Source organism: Musa acuminata, chromosome BXJ3-3, assembly GCF_036884655.1.
Source record: "Musa acuminata AAA Group cultivar baxijiao chromosome BXJ3-3, Cavendish_Baxijiao_AAA, whole genome shotgun sequence".
Lineage (NCBI taxonomy): Eukaryota > Viridiplantae > Streptophyta > Magnoliopsida > Zingiberales > Musaceae > Musa > Musa acuminata.
Window position 1 is genome coordinate 32,819,946 of NC_088351.1, and position 16,515 is coordinate 32,836,460.

The following is a 16,515-nucleotide window of genomic DNA, read 5'->3' on the forward strand; positions in this document are numbered from 1 at the left end:
AGTTGCCTATTAGAATAATAGATTTCTCATAGGATTTATTTGACTTAATTGTCAGAATCAGGATGGCGAAAAGATTAAAGAGACGAAGATAGACAATCACACACCCAAAAGAAAAAAAATATATAAATAAATAACACAAGACTATGTAGTCAACGCCTTTCTCATTAGCTAATATACGTACACCCTTGAATGAGACCTCTCTCTCTCTCTCTCTCTCTCTCTCTCTCTCTCTCTCCCTCTTAAAGCTGAGTGGATTCAGACAACAACAGTGCAATAAGTTGAGTTTTTATGATCGATCACCCAAGCAAGCAATATCGAAAAAAACAGTACTCTAAATTGTACGCAATAATGACTTCCCAAAAGTGTACAGTGCAAATGCAAAGTTGGATGCTAGTAGAGAAAAGAACAAGAGGTCTTAATATCTATGCCTGTCAAGTTCTGAAATAAAATATTACCTATCAATGTGAATGTGCTTACAAGCTAAGATAGCCATCATCATTATTCAGTTCTTCATATTAGCATATATCATTAAAAATTTAGACTATTCATTATTGAGTTGTATTTAGTAATAACTAGTTTGAGTTTAAAAAACTTAAGATATTCCTAATGCTCTACTATAATCATTTTAAAATATATTTTAAATAAATATTAATATCAGATTAATTTTTTTACTTTAAAATTTAGCTGATAAAATTGTATTCTAAATTTAATTCTTAAATAATAAATAAAAATTAATTTAATTTGAATAAATAAATAAAATATTATTTTTTTTTAAAAAAGGAAAATTGGAGGGGAATAGAAGAGAAGAAAACAAAAGAGAAAGTGAGAGGAGAAGGGGAAGGACAGCTACTTCACGCAGCGCCCCTCCCGAGTTTGACTGCCTTGGGGGTGACGACGGCCCAAAAGAGACACGACCAAAGCTGGGAATAAATGGCGTCGGCTTTTCAGGAGGTCGCAGCCCCGCCACCCACACCCCCGACACCACCCCTGCTACTTCGTCGGCTTCTGCACGCTTCCCGGACCCTGCCGTCCGATCGCCATCCGACGCCTCCGCCGCCCTCCAACACCGCCGCAGTCCTCGTACCGGGTTGCTACCGGACATTCTTAGACGACCCATCGGTGCAGCGTATGATGTCATCTTCTGTGTACCGTTGTCTCATGCAACACTGTTACCCGTCTGATCCCTCCTCAGCTTTCACGTAAATTGTTTTGTCTTCTCCCTCCGCTCCTTTTCAGCTTCAACGCAAAGTGGCCGTCCACTTGAAAGATCATCATTCATGCATTAATCTACTCTTTATTTCATTATTTTTCATTTTTTAATCTCACTAACGGTGCCTTTGTTATGATTTCAAAAAACAAAAACAAAAGAAAAATCTTTTTTTAGCTTTTTTTAATGAATTACTTCAACTTGGAATCTCGTTGTACAGCGGTGTAGTACACTCCTGAGCAGGTGGGGCTGCATCAAGATACCCAAGCGCTTGGAGATTCGTGCAAGCGCTTCATTCGCGGTCCAGATCCTGCGAGACGTGTCCTCTTTATATCCTTGCGTAGAAGTTTTCAATCAGTAATTAAATCATCGTATTTCATTGAAGACTAAGTGTACATATAGGCATAACACACGTTCGTCTCCCCCACTCCGCTGCTGCTTCCGTTCTTCTTTGGATCTCACAGTTTCCTTCGTTGATAGGCCAGGCGAGATGATCACCTGGGAGGACTTCTACACCGTGATGTGCGCCATGGTCCCTCTCTACTTCGCCATGTTCGTCGCCTACGGCTCCGTCAAGTGGTGGAAGATCTTCACCCCGGAGCAGTGCTCCGGCATCAACCGCTTCGTCGCCACCTTCGCCGTCCCCGTCCTCTCCTTTCACTTCATCTCCCACAACAACCCTTACCAGATGGACTCCCGCTTCATCCTTGCCGACACCCTCTCCAAGCTCCTCGTCCTCGTCATCCTCTCCCTCTGGGCCTCCCTGTCCGCCGCCTGCGCCGGCCCCCGACGCCGCGGCCGCCGGCTCGACTGGGTCATCACCCTCTTCTCCGTCGGGACGCTCCCCAACACTCTCGTGATGGGCATCCCCCTCCTCCGCGCCATGTACGGCGACTTCACCCAGAGCCTCATGGTGCAGCTGGTGGTGCTGCAGTGTATCATCTGGTATCCTGCCGATGGCTACTCACATGTTTGCGGACGCATCTCGAGCGCCGAAGAGACTGATCTCTTTGCAATGTACGTAGGTACACGCTGCTGCTCTTCCTCTTCGAGTACCGCGCAGCCACGATGCTAATCGAAGACCAATTCCCGGGCACGGCGGCGGCCGCCATTGCCAAGTTCGAGGTAGACGGCGACATCATCTCCCTCGACGGGCGAGACCCGATCCGGGCCGAGTCGGAGGTCGACGCGGACGGCCGCATCCGAGTCCGCATCCGGCGGTCCATATCCTCCGTGCTGGACTCGGGGCTCTCGTCGTCGATCGGCATCACGCCTCGCCGCCTGTCGAACATATCCGGGGCCGAGATATACTCGGTCAACACGCCGGTCAGGCAGCCGGCGTCAGCGGATCGGCTCACGGTGCGCGACATCACGTTGGGGTGCCGGTCCGCCAGCCCGCACTTGTCGGGGTACGCTTCCTCCGACTCGTACTCGCTGCAGCCGACGCCGCGGGCCTCCAACTTCAACGAGATGGAGATCGGCACGCCGGTGTGGGTGCGGTCGCCGGCCGCGCCCGCGGGAATGTTGATCAGGCAGCAATCGCCGGCGACACCCGGGGCGCTGAAGCTGGCGTGGGAGGGCTGTGGCGGACAAGGCGACAAGGATGTTGGGGGTAAGTACACATGAGCCATCCACTGCTGTCAGGTCTCCTCTTTGGACTTTGCTGGCTATTGGATCACGTAGAAGCCAAAGTAGTCTTCACCAAGTCTGACACTGCTGTAATTACATACGAATTAAAATCACCTGCACGAAACTAAACGGCAGTCAAGATTCTTCAACAATGTGTCGATGCTCACATGTGATCCATGTCAATGGTGAGATGCTCATGATGTCCGATGGCAGCCAGCTCCTCTGCTGTCACTGTCCTAGGTTGTAGGGATGTTTTCTTTCTCAGAGTATGTCTTGTGTAGTTTTGTGATCTCATCTTATCATGTTCTTAGTTTGCTCGCATCAAACTTCACCATCTACGTGAATCTCGAAGCCACAGTCCCTTTATTCTGCTAGGAATGGGACTTGAGGCTGTAAAAGAAACCTGCGTCACCACTGCAACGGTTCCTGTTCTTCACATCACAGACACAAGATTGGAAGGAAGTAATCAGTACATGGAGTCTGTGTTTAGCTTCAAATTAGGGTGGAATCATAATAACTTGTTTGGGATGTTAATGAAAGCCAGCTGACCTTGAAGCAGGGGAGAAAGATCTGAGCTTCCGGAGCACTTCAAAGTTCGTGGTCGACAAAGAAGATGAAGAAGAGGAGTTGGAGGTGGAAGGAGATCAAGAGATGCCGGCAGCGTTTGTCATGCTCAGGCTCATCCTGACCGTCCTCGGCCGGAAGCTGTCGCGCAACCCAAACACGTACTCCAGCATATTAGGCCTCCTTTGGTCCCTCATCTCGTTCAAGTATGCCCTCTGCATTCATGTGGCTCATGAATACATTCTTTTGGCTACCGATGAGCGTGTTGATCTCTTTAGGTGGGGTGTCGACATGCCGACGCTGGTGAAGGAGTCCATCAAAATAATCTCAGATGCAGGGCTTGGAATGGCCATGTTCAGCCTCGGTAAGCATGGCATTCTCCTTCTGAGGTAGCAAAGTACAAGTGCCTCAACTGTGTCTTGCTTGCTTCCTGCAGGGCTGTTCATGGCTCTGCAGCCAAGGATCATTGCCTGCGGGCCAAAGATGGCGGCCATAAGCATGGCGATCCGATTCCTAAGCGGCCCCATGGTGATGTCTGTTGCATCCATGGTCGTGGGGTTAAGAGGTGTACGGCTTCACACAGCCATCGTGCAGGTAGAAACCATCGCACTGTTATATGCATTTGCATGGGTGATTGATTAACGTTCTTCTAATCTCTCAGGCAGCTCTTCCTCAAGGGATCGTACCATTTGTTTTTGCCAGAGAATACGGATTGCATCCTGATATATTAAGCACTGGGTATGTTTTACTTGCATTCATGATGATCATAAACCATCAGGAGATAGCGATTCTGGACCAAACACTTCTCTTTTCTGTTCCTTGTTGCTGTCTTCTTCTTCTTCTTCTTCTTCTTCTTCTTCTTCTCAACTCTTCATTTACTGATCTCGTACGCTTGTAGGGTCATCTTTGGCATGCTTGTCTCTTTGCCCGTAACCTTGCTTTACTACATACTCCTGGGGCTGTGAGAGGGAGCGCCCGACCGTCAAAATAAGGTGAAGGAAAGCAGCCAAAGGGAGATGGACCCGTCGACCTATCATTGTCGTTCCCATGCTGGTGATCATTGGCCCAAAAGCTTCCACAGGCGTGAACCGATCTCAGATTCCATATCATTCGATGTCGAGCTCACCAATCTCTGTGAATATATATCACGTAGATTAGGATCACACTGTGCAAGTTCTAATGATTCAAACAGTGTGTCTGTGTATGATGATGGAGCACCGGTGAAAAGTGCACCACCCTACAAAGCTTAGTGGTAGCCGAAAGGAAATTGAATTATGGAATGCCATGGCCTATGATTAGGGTGGTGGAAGATCCTCTAATATATGCTTGACCAGAGCGCTGCTCATTATGCCATTGATGCTCCTTTAGTGTGCCCATTCTGAAGCTTTTACTCTGCAACAAGTCAAATCTCCATGGCTGTGCAAGGCTCGAGCATTTTGCTCCGGACCAACGCCTTCCATAATTTTTCTCTGCTCAATGCTCTGCTTTCTGCTAAGATCCTTCTATCTCTTACCTTCTATGGAAGGCAGATATTTTTTTTATTAATAATAAATATAATATTTTTTACCTTCTGCTAAGATCCTTCTATCTCTTACCTTCTGCTAAGGTAAATAATATTTTTTATTAATAATAAATATAAAAATTCAGGAGATCACGTTGAGATCATGATCCTCATTATTGATGAAATAATAATAATATATTATCATAATTTTTGTAATATATTATTAAGATATTAAGATGATCATGATAATTTATTTTTCTAAATAATATCTTTCCTAATATTACAAGATACACACCACAATATCTAATGTGATTATTCTCTGCTCAATGCTCTGCTTTCTGCTAAGATCCTTCTATCTCTTACCTCTGCTTTCTGCCTTCCATAGAAGGTAGAGGATCATGATCTCAACATGATCTCATGATCATCTTAATATCTTAATAATATATTATAAAAATTATGATAATATATTATTATTATTATTTCATCAATAATGAGGATCATGATCTGAACGTGATCTCCTGAATTTTTATATTTATTATTAATAACAAATATTATTATATTTTATAATCTGTATATAAAAATTTAAGCTAAATCATTTCTGTTTGTCAATTCCTGAGCACTGATCAGCAATATTCAATTCGAGAAGAAGGATGTGAGATGATTACAGACAACTCGAAGACATGGACACCCCAAGAACAGGATGTGCAGCAACTGCAGCAGTAGCTTGGACTCTACGTGGTCTCTGCCCATTCTGCCACTCTTACTCCACTTAGCAGTAGTGGTGAGAAGCTTCGCTTCGCAACCCACAACTTTACCTGATCGGGGTCAATGGTCAAACCAGTGGAATCTGTGGGGCCAGGAGTATGCCTTAAAGATCTTGACTGGGGATGGGATAAAAATATGCAAAATTAAGAGATTTTTTTAATAATATAGATAATAATTAAGGGGGTTTTGGTACTGAAACAAATTCTTAATGATCTATATTAATTACCTAAATCAGACTGGATAATCCTTAATGACATCAATTTGGTCAAGGCTTAAGTCATTGGATTATTGGTTAAATAGGTTAGTCAATTGATCAGATTACATGTTTAATATTTTTTAAAATAAAACAATTAAATATTATATCAAAAAGGTAAATATATATTAATAATATCATAAACTAATTTTATAATATAATAAAAAATGATAATATACTAAAGGATAAGAAAGTAATAATATAATATTTTACATCTAAAATATTAGTTTAATGGTCATATTTTAAAACTCAAAATCTCATCATACTTATTATATCAAAATATCATATATATATATATATATATATATATATATATATATATATATATATATATATATATATATATATATATATATATATATATATATATATATCCATTAGACAACCCGAAGCTCGCACACGATGTGCTTGGTGGCCAACGAATGCCTCTCCGGGCCTCTACTCCGACAATGAAACTTCGCGGCCATGACCGCAGAGATCCTCCACCTCGGCCAATTGCTCCGCGGATGCCGCACCCAGCGGTCGCTCCCTCGAGGGAGACAGCTCCACCAGGTACTCCTCAAGTGCGGTTACGCCGCTTCCCTCTACGCCTCCAACTGCCTTCTCCAGATGTACGCTCGTTGCAGCGCCGACCTGGACGACGTCCGAAGGGTTTTCGACGAAATTCCCCACAGGAACTGCTTCTCTTGGAACTCCCTCATCGACGCCTATCTGAAGTCCGATGAACCGTGCCGTGCGCGTCAGTTGTTCGATTCCATGCCCCGGAAGAATACCTTTTCATGGAACGCCATGATCACTGGCCTAGTACGGTCTGGTGACCTGAAGAACGCCCGGAAATTGTTCGAGGAGATGCCCGTGGTTGACGCTGTTGCCTGCAATGCCATACTTCACGGGTATATCCGTCGTGGGGAGGTTCAGGAAGCTTTCCGTTTGCTTAAAAAGGTTGGTTCAGAGTACGATGGATCGTCGTCGCCATATAGTGATAAATTTGTATTGACGACCCTTTTAAGTGCTTGTGCAGAGTGTTTGGCTTATGATTGTGGCAAGCAGATTCATGCCCGCATTGTCATCTGCCAGGTTGACTTGGATTCCATTCTGGGTAGCGCCCTTGTTGACATGTATGCAAAGTGTCAGGCTTTTGATAGTGCTCATCAAGTTTTGGAGTTGATGTCGGAGCCAGATGAATTTTCTTTGTCGGCCTTGATATCAGGCTATGGGGGTTGTGGAAGATTGGATGAGGCAAGAAAGATATTCAATCAGAAGGAGAAGCCAAGTGTTGTTTTGTGGAACTCCATTATTAATGCATGTGCATCTAGTAATCAGGGAGACGGAACATTAGAACTCTTCAAAATGATGACTGGAGAGGGAATCATGCCAAATTCGTCGACTTTTTCAAGTGTTCTTAGTGCATGTGCTAGTATTGGCATTCGGGAGCATGGAGTACAGATGCATGCTTGTGGTTGTAAGCATGGAATTCTGGAGGACTTGGTTGTTGCAAGTGCTCTCATAGACTCCTATTCCAAGTGTGGAATTTGGGAGGATGCTTGTAAAGTGTTCAGAGAGCTTAGACTGTATGATACAATACTGCTTAATACTATGATCAATGTTTACTCGAACCGCGGTCAAATCGAGGAAGCAAGGAAGATATTTGAGATGATTCCAAGCAAGAATATGATATCATGGAATTCAATGATCGTGGGTTACAGCCGGAATGGTCATGCAGTGCAGGCACTAGAGCTATTCATTGACATGCATCATCTTGATCTTAGTATTGATAAGGTGGCTTTGGCCAGTGCTATAAGTTCTTGTGCTAGCGTTTGTGCCCTTACCACCGGGGAAGAGTTATTTGCCCTTGCTACACGTATCGGCCTAGTCACTGACCTTGTTGTCACTTCTTCACTTGTTGATCTCTACTGCAAATGTGGCAAAGTCATTGATGGAAGGAGGTTGTTCGATGGGATGCCCAATTTTGATGTGGCTTTATGGAATTCAATGTTGATGGGTTATGCTTCTAATGGATATGCAATTGAAGTGCTTGAGTTGTTTGAATCCATGGGCAGTGCTGGTGTGAGCCCAAACGAAGTAACTTTTATTGCAGTCCTTTCAGCTTGTTGCCACTCTGGGCTGGTTGAGAAAGGATTAATGTGGTTTCGCAGGATGAAAGTAGACTATTGCATTGAACCAATAGCTGAGCACTACTCGTGTGTTGTTGATTTGCTGGTGCGTGCAGGTCGGCTTGAGGAATCGATCAATTTCATTGATACAATGCCCTTCAAGCCTGATGCTAGCATGTGGACATCAGTGCTTGGTGGGTGCAAGGCTCATGGTGATGAGGTTCTGGGAAGTAAGGTAGCAGAGAGGCTTATTGAGCTTAATCCTCAGCATTCGGGCCCCTTTTTGCAGTTATCTAGCATATATGCTGCTCATGGCGAGTGGGAGAACTCAGCCCAAGTTAGACAAATGATGAATGACAGAAGGATCAATAAGAATCCTGGTTACAGTTGGATTGACAGTTCACAGTAAACTTTGCTTGTATGACAGTAGCAGATGGTAGGAAGCAAATTCATATGGCTGTTGTGCAAGAATCATCTCTCACTAGCTTACAGATTGACTGCTTAATCTGTCAAAAAGTATTCCAGAAAATGTTGCATGGTGCAGTTTTGGGATGTTAAGGGTCCTCTAATATGCAGCAAAGTGTCATCTTATATATATATATATATACATGTGTATATATATATACATGTGTATATATATATACATATACATATACATATACATATACATATATATACATATACATATACATATATATATATAAAGCAGAATGGGGTGCATGAATTTCTTTCATTTCTTTGATGCACCATATGCCTTATGTGACTAGAAAGAAAGAAGACTGATTCACTCGCTTCTGATTTGCATCTGCTGCTTCTGAATTCACTGTGGTGGCTGAATCAACCCTTGGATCAGCCAGCAGGAGCAAGGGAACTCCCCAAGTTCTGGAAGATTTGAAGAGAGAGAGAGAGAGAGAGAGAGAGAGAGAGAGAGAGAGACGTGATAAGAGAGTAAGGCTTTCACATTATTTAGGATCACAAGGGTGGTTGTACAAAATGGAATGAAGGATCATGGCATCACTGGTTGTCAAACAAATTTGTATAGGATTCTTTTCTTTGTGAGCAAAGTAAAAGCATATGCCTATGACTTCTATTCAAGAGTTTGATCAGAGATATTGAGGAACTCTTTGAGATAAAAATGAAGAAAAAAAAAGTTCATTGATATTGAAAACATTTATCTGTCAGTAATTGCCTAACAACCATCCCCTCTAATTCAAGAAGTAACTGAGTGTTTTCTTCCTGTGTTGTGCTCCCTCCAAATTTCAATCGCAAGAAGTCCAATACTTCCTTCTGAAAGTATATTGATATGTCCAGAGGCAAAATAATTCTGAGAGTTCAAGTTGCAGATACTTATTATCTTTTGACGATTTCATCTTTGTTGGTTGTATACTTGTTTTTGTAAGCTCAACAACCAATTTCTCTGGACAACCATTCCTTATTTATGTTGAAACAAAAATATAGGGGATGCCTATTTTTTACTTGGATTGATCCACCTATGTGTGAACGAGCAAACAGAGTAATTTCAAGTCTGATGCAAAAAGTAAAAGGTTTAAAGTTGAGTTGGCCAGATGTAGAGGAGCTTTGATTATTTGTTGGATTACAATGTACCTTATTTGAACAACTTATCCAAATAAATAGGCATATATGATTGCATCATCAATCTAAGGAGCTTTAAAATGTTATTGAATTATTATCTTAAAAAACGATTAGATCTAACCACGTGAGATTCATTTTAGTATTTATCGGCCAACTACTTAACTATATTTAGAACTATAGTTAGAGGATTGTTAGAACTATAGTTAGAGAATTATCAAATGATCTCACATATGAATACTTAGCATTCAAATCACCTTAATTATGTTCTTATTATTTTTTACATAGGCATGTTCTTTGATGAAACTCTTTAAACACATTCCAAGTTAAATCTCAGAGTTATTCATGTCAACTCCAGCATTAAATTATAGATACAATATTTTATCTTTGCTTTTGTGATCCTATATAACACTAACTGTATCTTTATTATCTCCATTGTCCTTTTCTTTATCTTATGATAATATGACTGTAGATTGATTCAAAACTATGATTCCTGTTATGAAACACGACTGACGGAACAAGAAACACCACTGATTCCACCACAGTTTCACAAAAATATGATTCAACAAGAAACAACACTGTTGCTGCAAGGTAAACACTCACAAGAATATGATTCCACCACTATTTCACAAAAATATGATTCAATAAATCTGCATTCAAATGCAGTGATTCAAAGAACAAAAAAAAAAAAAAAGATAAACACTTGTGAGGTCTTTACAACTCAACCATAAGTTCTTTGCTTTGACACTTAGTCCTCATATGTTATATTAAAAATCGTAGACCCTAACTTTCTCGAACCCTAATGAATAGAACTCTCAGTAATTGATCGGAAAAACAAAGCTTTTCCTCTCTAGAACCCTGATTAAAAGTTTTCGATGAGGATTAGTATCTACTAAAAAAGTTTTAATTTGGGTAAAATAAAAGAAAATGAAAGAGAAGTTATAATGGGTAAAACAACGTCTTTCTTGAGTATTATAAACGATGTTATTAAAAATAAAATAAATTATTATAATTTCTGGGGAACGTAATAAAATTTTTAAAAGTATAAAAATCACAATACTATTAAGGTTAAGTACATAAAGTAATATATAATTATCCCATTAATATAATAACATTAATACCTCTTCAAAAATATTATACATTTATCCTATTCTAAGATTTTTAAAACTATAAATACATACATTATGGTCAAAGACATGATATAGTAATCACAAACATAGTACTAAGATTATTTTCGCGATGCATTCTATTTTCTTAGTGTGAGTTCCTGTTAGAGTTCTTTATTTCTTAGCATTATATGTTACATTAATTCAATTAATACTAACTTATTTTCTTTTGTATTATTTTTCCACCCACATTACTCTTTTTCTACTAATACTGCATATTTTTGTGTACAGCCTGCGAAGCAATACTTCGTGCACCGACTTAAGTCGTAGAAATACCAATCGACACTTGCGCGCGTCATCGGATGTAAGAGTTCAAGTCGTGACTAATGCGGTTCTCGAAGATCTTCTATGGCCTACCGCTCGTGCTTCGTTTTCGACCGTTCGCAACATTAGTCATCTGTGCGATCGGGACTCCGTCAAAAGGCGTGCAACCAAGATGGACGGGGAGGATCGAAGGTCGAGCTCAAGCTAGCATTTTAGCTTGGTGGGAAGGGAAAAGCACTTCAAAAACCCTTCTTTTTACCCTGAACTGAGAGGAGGGAAGAAGCACGGGAGGAGGCAGGGAGAAGCTCTTCCACTTCGACGCTTCGATCTCCCCTCTATTCTTCATCTTGATCCCCGAAAATAGCTGATGTAATTGGAAGCAGAGGAAGCCACTGCGGAAGCCATCATAAGAGAGTCTGTGAGGCGATGCAAGTCCCTCTGCCGCGGATGACGGCCACCCCTGTTTGCCAATGATCAATTTTGGTGGCTCTTTGAGAACCACCGGAAGATTCAGTGTCTCCTTCTTCTCCAACCTCATTGACCGCTGCCTCACGCTCGGCTCCCTCTACTCCGCTCAATCCATCCACGCCCATCTCGTCAAGACCGGCCTCCATCGCCACACCTTCCTTGGCAACCGGCTCCTCGGCCTCTACTCTGGCCTTGGCTCCATCACGCTCGCTATCGGAGTTTTTAACGACATCCCTGATAAGAACAGGTTCACGTGGAACATTCTGCTTATGGCGCTTGTTAGAACTGGCTGTGTCGAAGCCGCCCATGAACTGTTCGAGGAAATGCCTGAGAGAGATGTGGTGAGTTGGAATTCGCTGATTTCGGGGTACGTGTCCACTGGATTTTTCGATAAGGCGTTTGGGGTTCTTCACCGGATGCAAGATCTCGGTGTCAAAGTTAGTGCTTTCACACTGTCCATCACTGCTTCTTGTGTCTCGTCTCCTCGACAGGCTAAGCAAGTGCATGGATTTATTATCCGCTTCGGATCAGGTTCACTAAATACTGTGCTTGGTAACTCACTCATTGATATGTATGGAAGAGTTGGACTCGCAGGATATGCTAGCCAAATTTTCTGTGCCATGGATAACTCTGACGTCATCTCTTGGAACTCCATGATCTCAGCATATGGTAGGTCAGGTTGTGGAATGGAAGCATTAGAGTGCTTCTGTGTGATGAGGGCTGCTGGGTTTTCAACTGATGAGTTCACTATGTCGAGTGTGCTCAACATTTGCACTGACCTTGAGAATTTGGCTAAGGGTGAGCAACTCTTGGCCCACTGTTTCAAGATGGGGTTCCTTTCAAATTCTATAGTCTCTAGCGCTGTTATTGACATGTATTCCATCTTTGGCAGATTAGATGATGCAGTTCGGATCTTCCAAGGGATGCCGAGATGGGATTCGGTGCTCTGCGATTCAATGTACTCCGGTTATGTTCGGAGCAGCATTGGGGATGAGGCTATAAAGCTTTTTGTGGTGGCACTGAGGAAGAGCGTGATGCCTACAGAGTTCACCTTTGCAACCATTCTCAACTCGAGGATGTGTTTCTGTTCAACCGATCTTGGCATGCAAATCCATTGCTGGGTTTGTAAAACCGGCTTTGAGGCAGATATGATTGTTGCTAATGCGCTGGTTGACATGTATGCTAAGTTGGGTTTCGTTGAGAGTGCCATGAAGCTTTTTTCCAAGATGGTTGCTAAGGACTTGGTCTCTTGGAATACCATCATCATGGGTTTAGCAAAAAACGGGCAAGGTGTAGAAGCTCTTAGAATCTTCAGAGAGTTGCAAGGGAATGGTGTCAAGCCAGATAGGATAACCCTGGTTGGTGTTCTTTTAGCCTGTAGTTATGGGCATATGGTCCATGAAGGGAAAAGAATATTTTCATTGATGGAGAAGAAATATGGAGTGATGAGAGATCTGAGGCATTATGCTTGTATGGTGGACATGATGGGGAGAGCAGGAATGCTGAAAGAAACATTGAATATCATAGAGACTTCACCTCATAGTCATAGCCTATCATTGTGGAACTTGCTTCTTAATGCTTGTAGGATTCATGGGGACTTGGTATTTGCCACAATAATTGCAGAGAAGCTGTTAGATTTGGAGGCTCGCTTCTCTCTCCCTTACTTAGTGTTGGCTCAGATGTATGGAGTAAGTGGCAGATGGGAGAGCATGGCTCGTGTGCTGAAGGCCATGGAAGAGAGAGGTGTCAGGAAGGTTAGGGAGTATAGCTGGATTTGCGTTAGGAAGCATATCTATGTATTTAAGGCAGACCAATTATTCCAATGGGAAGGAAAAGCTGTATACTCAATGTTGCAACTCTTGGACTGGGTGATGAATGGCGTGGGATGTGTTCATGAAGAATCCACATTATATGGGGATTGCTGTGGAGAATGACATAAAGAAGAGAAAATGAAAACAGATTTCTGAATCTGATGGTTTTTGGATGCTTGATTATCTAGCCATCATTTGACATCAATCTTCAGTCCAAATTTTTGTTGAATGTGCCATACCAGCTCAACACATCCCGACTAATATTGCTGACTCCATTGTGTCCTTACAAGCATATATCAATATATGATCACTGAAGATATACGCTTCAGATAATGAGAACAAACCTTTTTTGGAAAGAAGATGATTGGAAGAGACTGCTAACTTATCAACAAAGGCCATTGAATGTGTGAAGTCAAAGGTGCTTCCATGATTTTGATAACCATGGCAACTAGGTGAGTAATGGTTTCTCGATGCTTTTTTGGTCTGACATTGGAACTTTTAGTATGTCACCGGAATCTTTGTTTCAAATCTATGACTGTGTCCATGCAGTTGGCTGAAGGAGCATATTCTACCCTTCAAAACTAGTAGATATGTGGATGAAGATGGTGATAAAGTAAATTCCTTGGTGTGTCTTGCTGCTGCAGATAACATTGTGATACAAGGTTTGCAGAATGCTTTCTCTCAAACATATTCTGCATGAACCTAGTGATTTTTGGTCAAATAACTTGAAAAAACTAGCTAATTTAGAAGCCATCAAAGATGCCATTCTCATTTTTTAATGTTGTATCTTTAATGTTTATCATATTCATAGAGAGAAGGAAGAGAAGAAATACCATCCTTTTGTCTCAATCCTTTTCTGCGTGTTATTATCTCTTAATGCTTTTCAAGGTATATAATATGGGTTGATTTTTCATTAAGTTCTTGAGGCTAATTTCTAATACGCAAATCATTAACAAGCAGAAATTCACCAAGGATAAATGACAGCCACTGTTTTTAAGTAGGGGACATATTAGTTGCATGACAGGCTGCTAGTAATCCATCACTACATTCTTATTATGAAAACTAAATGAAGGTCATCAAGATTATGATGACTAAATTCGAAAATGATGATTGTACACTTAAGAGATGGTGATTTCTGCCTGTAGCTTTAGATATGATTATCTTACGAAGTTTTCTAAACTTCCATTTTCTTTGATAACATATGAACAACATTTAGTATTGGCTGCAAATAAGTTGTGTGCAAAATGTCTAATATCAGGTAATAAAGACCATCTTATCATATCCAGATACAAGATTAAAGTAGACCATACAAAGACACTTCAGTAAACGATTGTTGATTTTGGTGAATCCTAAACATTTTCTCAGGATGTTGGCATGCTTTAAGTCAATTTGCAATATAAATTATTCTATTTTATCATAGGATTTCATTTTATTTTCCAACAAAAAAGCAGAAAGAAACACTGAATTTAGATTGGTTATGCAAATTGTATTTTAAAAAATTGTATAAGCCAAAAAAAAAAAAAAACCAGTTGGCTTATGCAGATTGATTGGCAATGATCACAAGAGCTAACCTGTCTTGAAGAATACCATAAACAATTGACCTAAACAACTAAACAAGAAGAATTCTAAAAACTGAGTGTCCAATCCTACTAATAAATTCAAATATTAGCATCAACTAAACTATTCAAACTTGATTCACTTTCTTAAAAAGAATTAGTTGTAATGGTTATTCATTAATTTCCTATTTGAAAAATCTAATGTTCAATCTTTGGCCCATATTAGCATTCTTCATGAAAGAACATTGTAAAGATAGCTTCAGCTTTCAAATATTACACCTGATTTAGTTCTATCTGGCATTTAGTGTAGATCTATATTTGTCTTGAATCAATGTGTATTAATTATTGGGGAATTGCACAGGAAAATATCCACCTTTTGGGTTTTTTCGCTCAATCACCCCCCTTTTGATTATTCTTGATCCGTAACCCCTCTTTTCAAAAAACATTAGAAATGCCCTTCAAAGCTACAACAATTGTTTCCCGTCGATCTTGGGAGCCAGCTTAAGGACCAGTTCATATGGATGGATCGGTTGATTTGATCCAATGCTAATGAAACTATTTAGGGCTCAACTCATTTCTTTACCATGTTGAGAGTAGATGAGATGAGAACGGGTTCCATAAAATTATAGCTTAAGGATAAGAACGATGATAATAGTGACTCGAGAGGATGCAGGAGAATCAGCAATAGAGTTTCGAGATAAAGTCGACTAGCAAAAGTCTAAGAGGAAATAGAAGAGCCAATAAGGGGGTTTTGTCGACGACGGAGATGAGCGAATCTTTACAAGGAGCGTAGGAAGTCGAAGAGCTAGAGATGAACGAATCATTACAAAAAGTGAAGGAAGTCGGAGAGCCATGAGACTAAAGGAGCACAAGAGAGAAAAACTAATTAGATTCAATTACGTAGAGAAACTGATTTGATAATCAATCTAACAATAATTAATGAGGTTGGACCGGTTAATAGTGTGGTTTAGATTGATCCAACCAAAGGTGGTACAGTAACTTAAGGAGCAATTTCGATATATCATTTTTTTAAGTGTCATGGAACGGGAATAACCAAAAAGAAAAAAGGTAACTGATCGAAAAAAAATAAAAAAATGAGTATTTTTCATTATTGTTTTCAATGAATACATTTTGAAATTTAGGGGACATGGCTCTTTCATTATCCTTTCAATGTCTGGCCCAATTTGGATCCCACCACTGTTCAAATGTCAGAAAGTACCAGTGTGCAGGCTCAGGTTTACAACTGGATCTTTGTAGAGGCTAGCTGGCAATGTTGGTAACCCAAAATTCTTGGTGGAGGTACGTACCACATTTCACCCTATTTAAATCGACATCAACAGGCCATAATGTTTTGACTATTTAGGGTTGATTAGATATGTCTCCAGTAAAATCCATGTCTACAGTTTCACACTGACTATTTATCTTTTCATGATCAGTCCAAACTTATATGATGGATATTTTAATTCACCTTAATCATATCAAGTAGTCACACAGTACATGTGCTTTTCTTCAAATCTCTTAGTTACTTGACCAGGCATCATAAATTTAAATGAATTTGATGGATGCTGATAGAGAGAGGAAGGCCCCTCTCCCGAGGGGGCTTCCTCTCCAATGTGTTTCGCACTTC

The 16,515-nt window shown here is 40.9% G+C and overlaps 4 protein-coding genes across 4 annotated transcripts; all 4 read left to right on the plus strand.

The window, feature by feature from the left end:
* Positions 1-1,637: 1,637 nt before the first annotated feature.
* On the plus strand, positions 1,638-4,845 carry LOC135633624 (auxin efflux carrier component 6-like). The gene is made up of 7 exons (XM_065143308.1): positions 1,638-2,152; positions 2,233-2,819; positions 3,396-3,606; positions 3,679-3,764; positions 3,837-3,994; positions 4,062-4,138; positions 4,299-4,845. Exons 1-7 carry the CDS (start codon positions 1,698-1,700, stop codon positions 4,363-4,365), a joined length of 1,641 nt encoding a protein of 546 aa, XP_064999380.1. The 5' UTR covers positions 1,638-1,697; the 3' UTR covers positions 4,366-4,845.
* Positions 4,846-6,317: 1,472 nt separating this feature from the next.
* Positions 6,318-8,585, plus strand: LOC135633335 (putative pentatricopeptide repeat-containing protein At1g77010, mitochondrial). The gene has a single exon (XM_065142687.1). The coding sequence runs from the start codon at positions 6,385-6,387 to the stop codon at positions 8,440-8,442; it is 2,058 nt and encodes a 685-aa protein (XP_064998759.1). The 5' UTR covers positions 6,318-6,384; the 3' UTR covers positions 8,443-8,585.
* A 2,732-nt stretch (positions 8,586-11,317) lies between these two features.
* On the plus strand, positions 11,318-12,553 carry LOC103979590 (pentatricopeptide repeat-containing protein At1g43980, mitochondrial-like). The gene is made up of 2 exons (XM_009395762.3): positions 11,318-12,319; positions 12,414-12,553. Exons 1-2 carry the CDS (start codon positions 11,524-11,526, stop codon positions 12,416-12,418), a joined length of 801 nt encoding a protein of 266 aa, XP_009394037.2. The 5' UTR covers positions 11,318-11,523; the 3' UTR covers positions 12,419-12,553.
* Positions 12,415-14,181, plus strand: LOC135633418 (pentatricopeptide repeat-containing protein At1g43980, mitochondrial-like). Its single transcript, XM_065142846.1, has 2 exons — positions 12,415-13,784; positions 13,882-14,181. Exon 1 carries the CDS (start codon positions 12,445-12,447, stop codon positions 13,453-13,455), a length of 1,011 nt encoding a protein of 336 aa, XP_064998918.1. The 5' UTR covers positions 12,415-12,444; the 3' UTR covers positions 13,456-13,784; positions 13,882-14,181.
* Positions 14,182-16,515: the final 2,334 nt, after the last annotated feature.

Coding starts and splice junctions, on each gene's coding strand:
- LOC135633624 (XM_065143308.1), top strand. CDS start 1,698: ATGATCACCTGGGAGGACTTCTACACCGTGATGTGCGCCATGGTCCCT. Junction 2,820..3,395: donor AGGCGACAAGGATGTTGGGG/GTAAGTACACAT, acceptor ACCTTGAAGCAG/GGGAGAAAGATCTGAGCTTC. Junction 4,139..4,298: donor CCTGATATATTAAGCACTGG/GTATGTTTTACT, acceptor GTACGCTTGTAG/GGTCATCTTTGGCATGCTTG.
- LOC103979590 (XM_009395762.3), top strand. CDS start 11,524: ATGATCAATTTTGGTGGCTCTTTGAGAACCACCGGAAGATTCAGTGTC.
- LOC135633335 (XM_065142687.1), top strand. CDS start 6,385: ATGACCGCAGAGATCCTCCACCTCGGCCAATTGCTCCGCGGATGCCGC.
- LOC135633418 (XM_065142846.1), top strand. CDS start 12,445: ATGCCGAGATGGGATTCGGTGCTCTGCGATTCAATGTACTCCGGTTAT.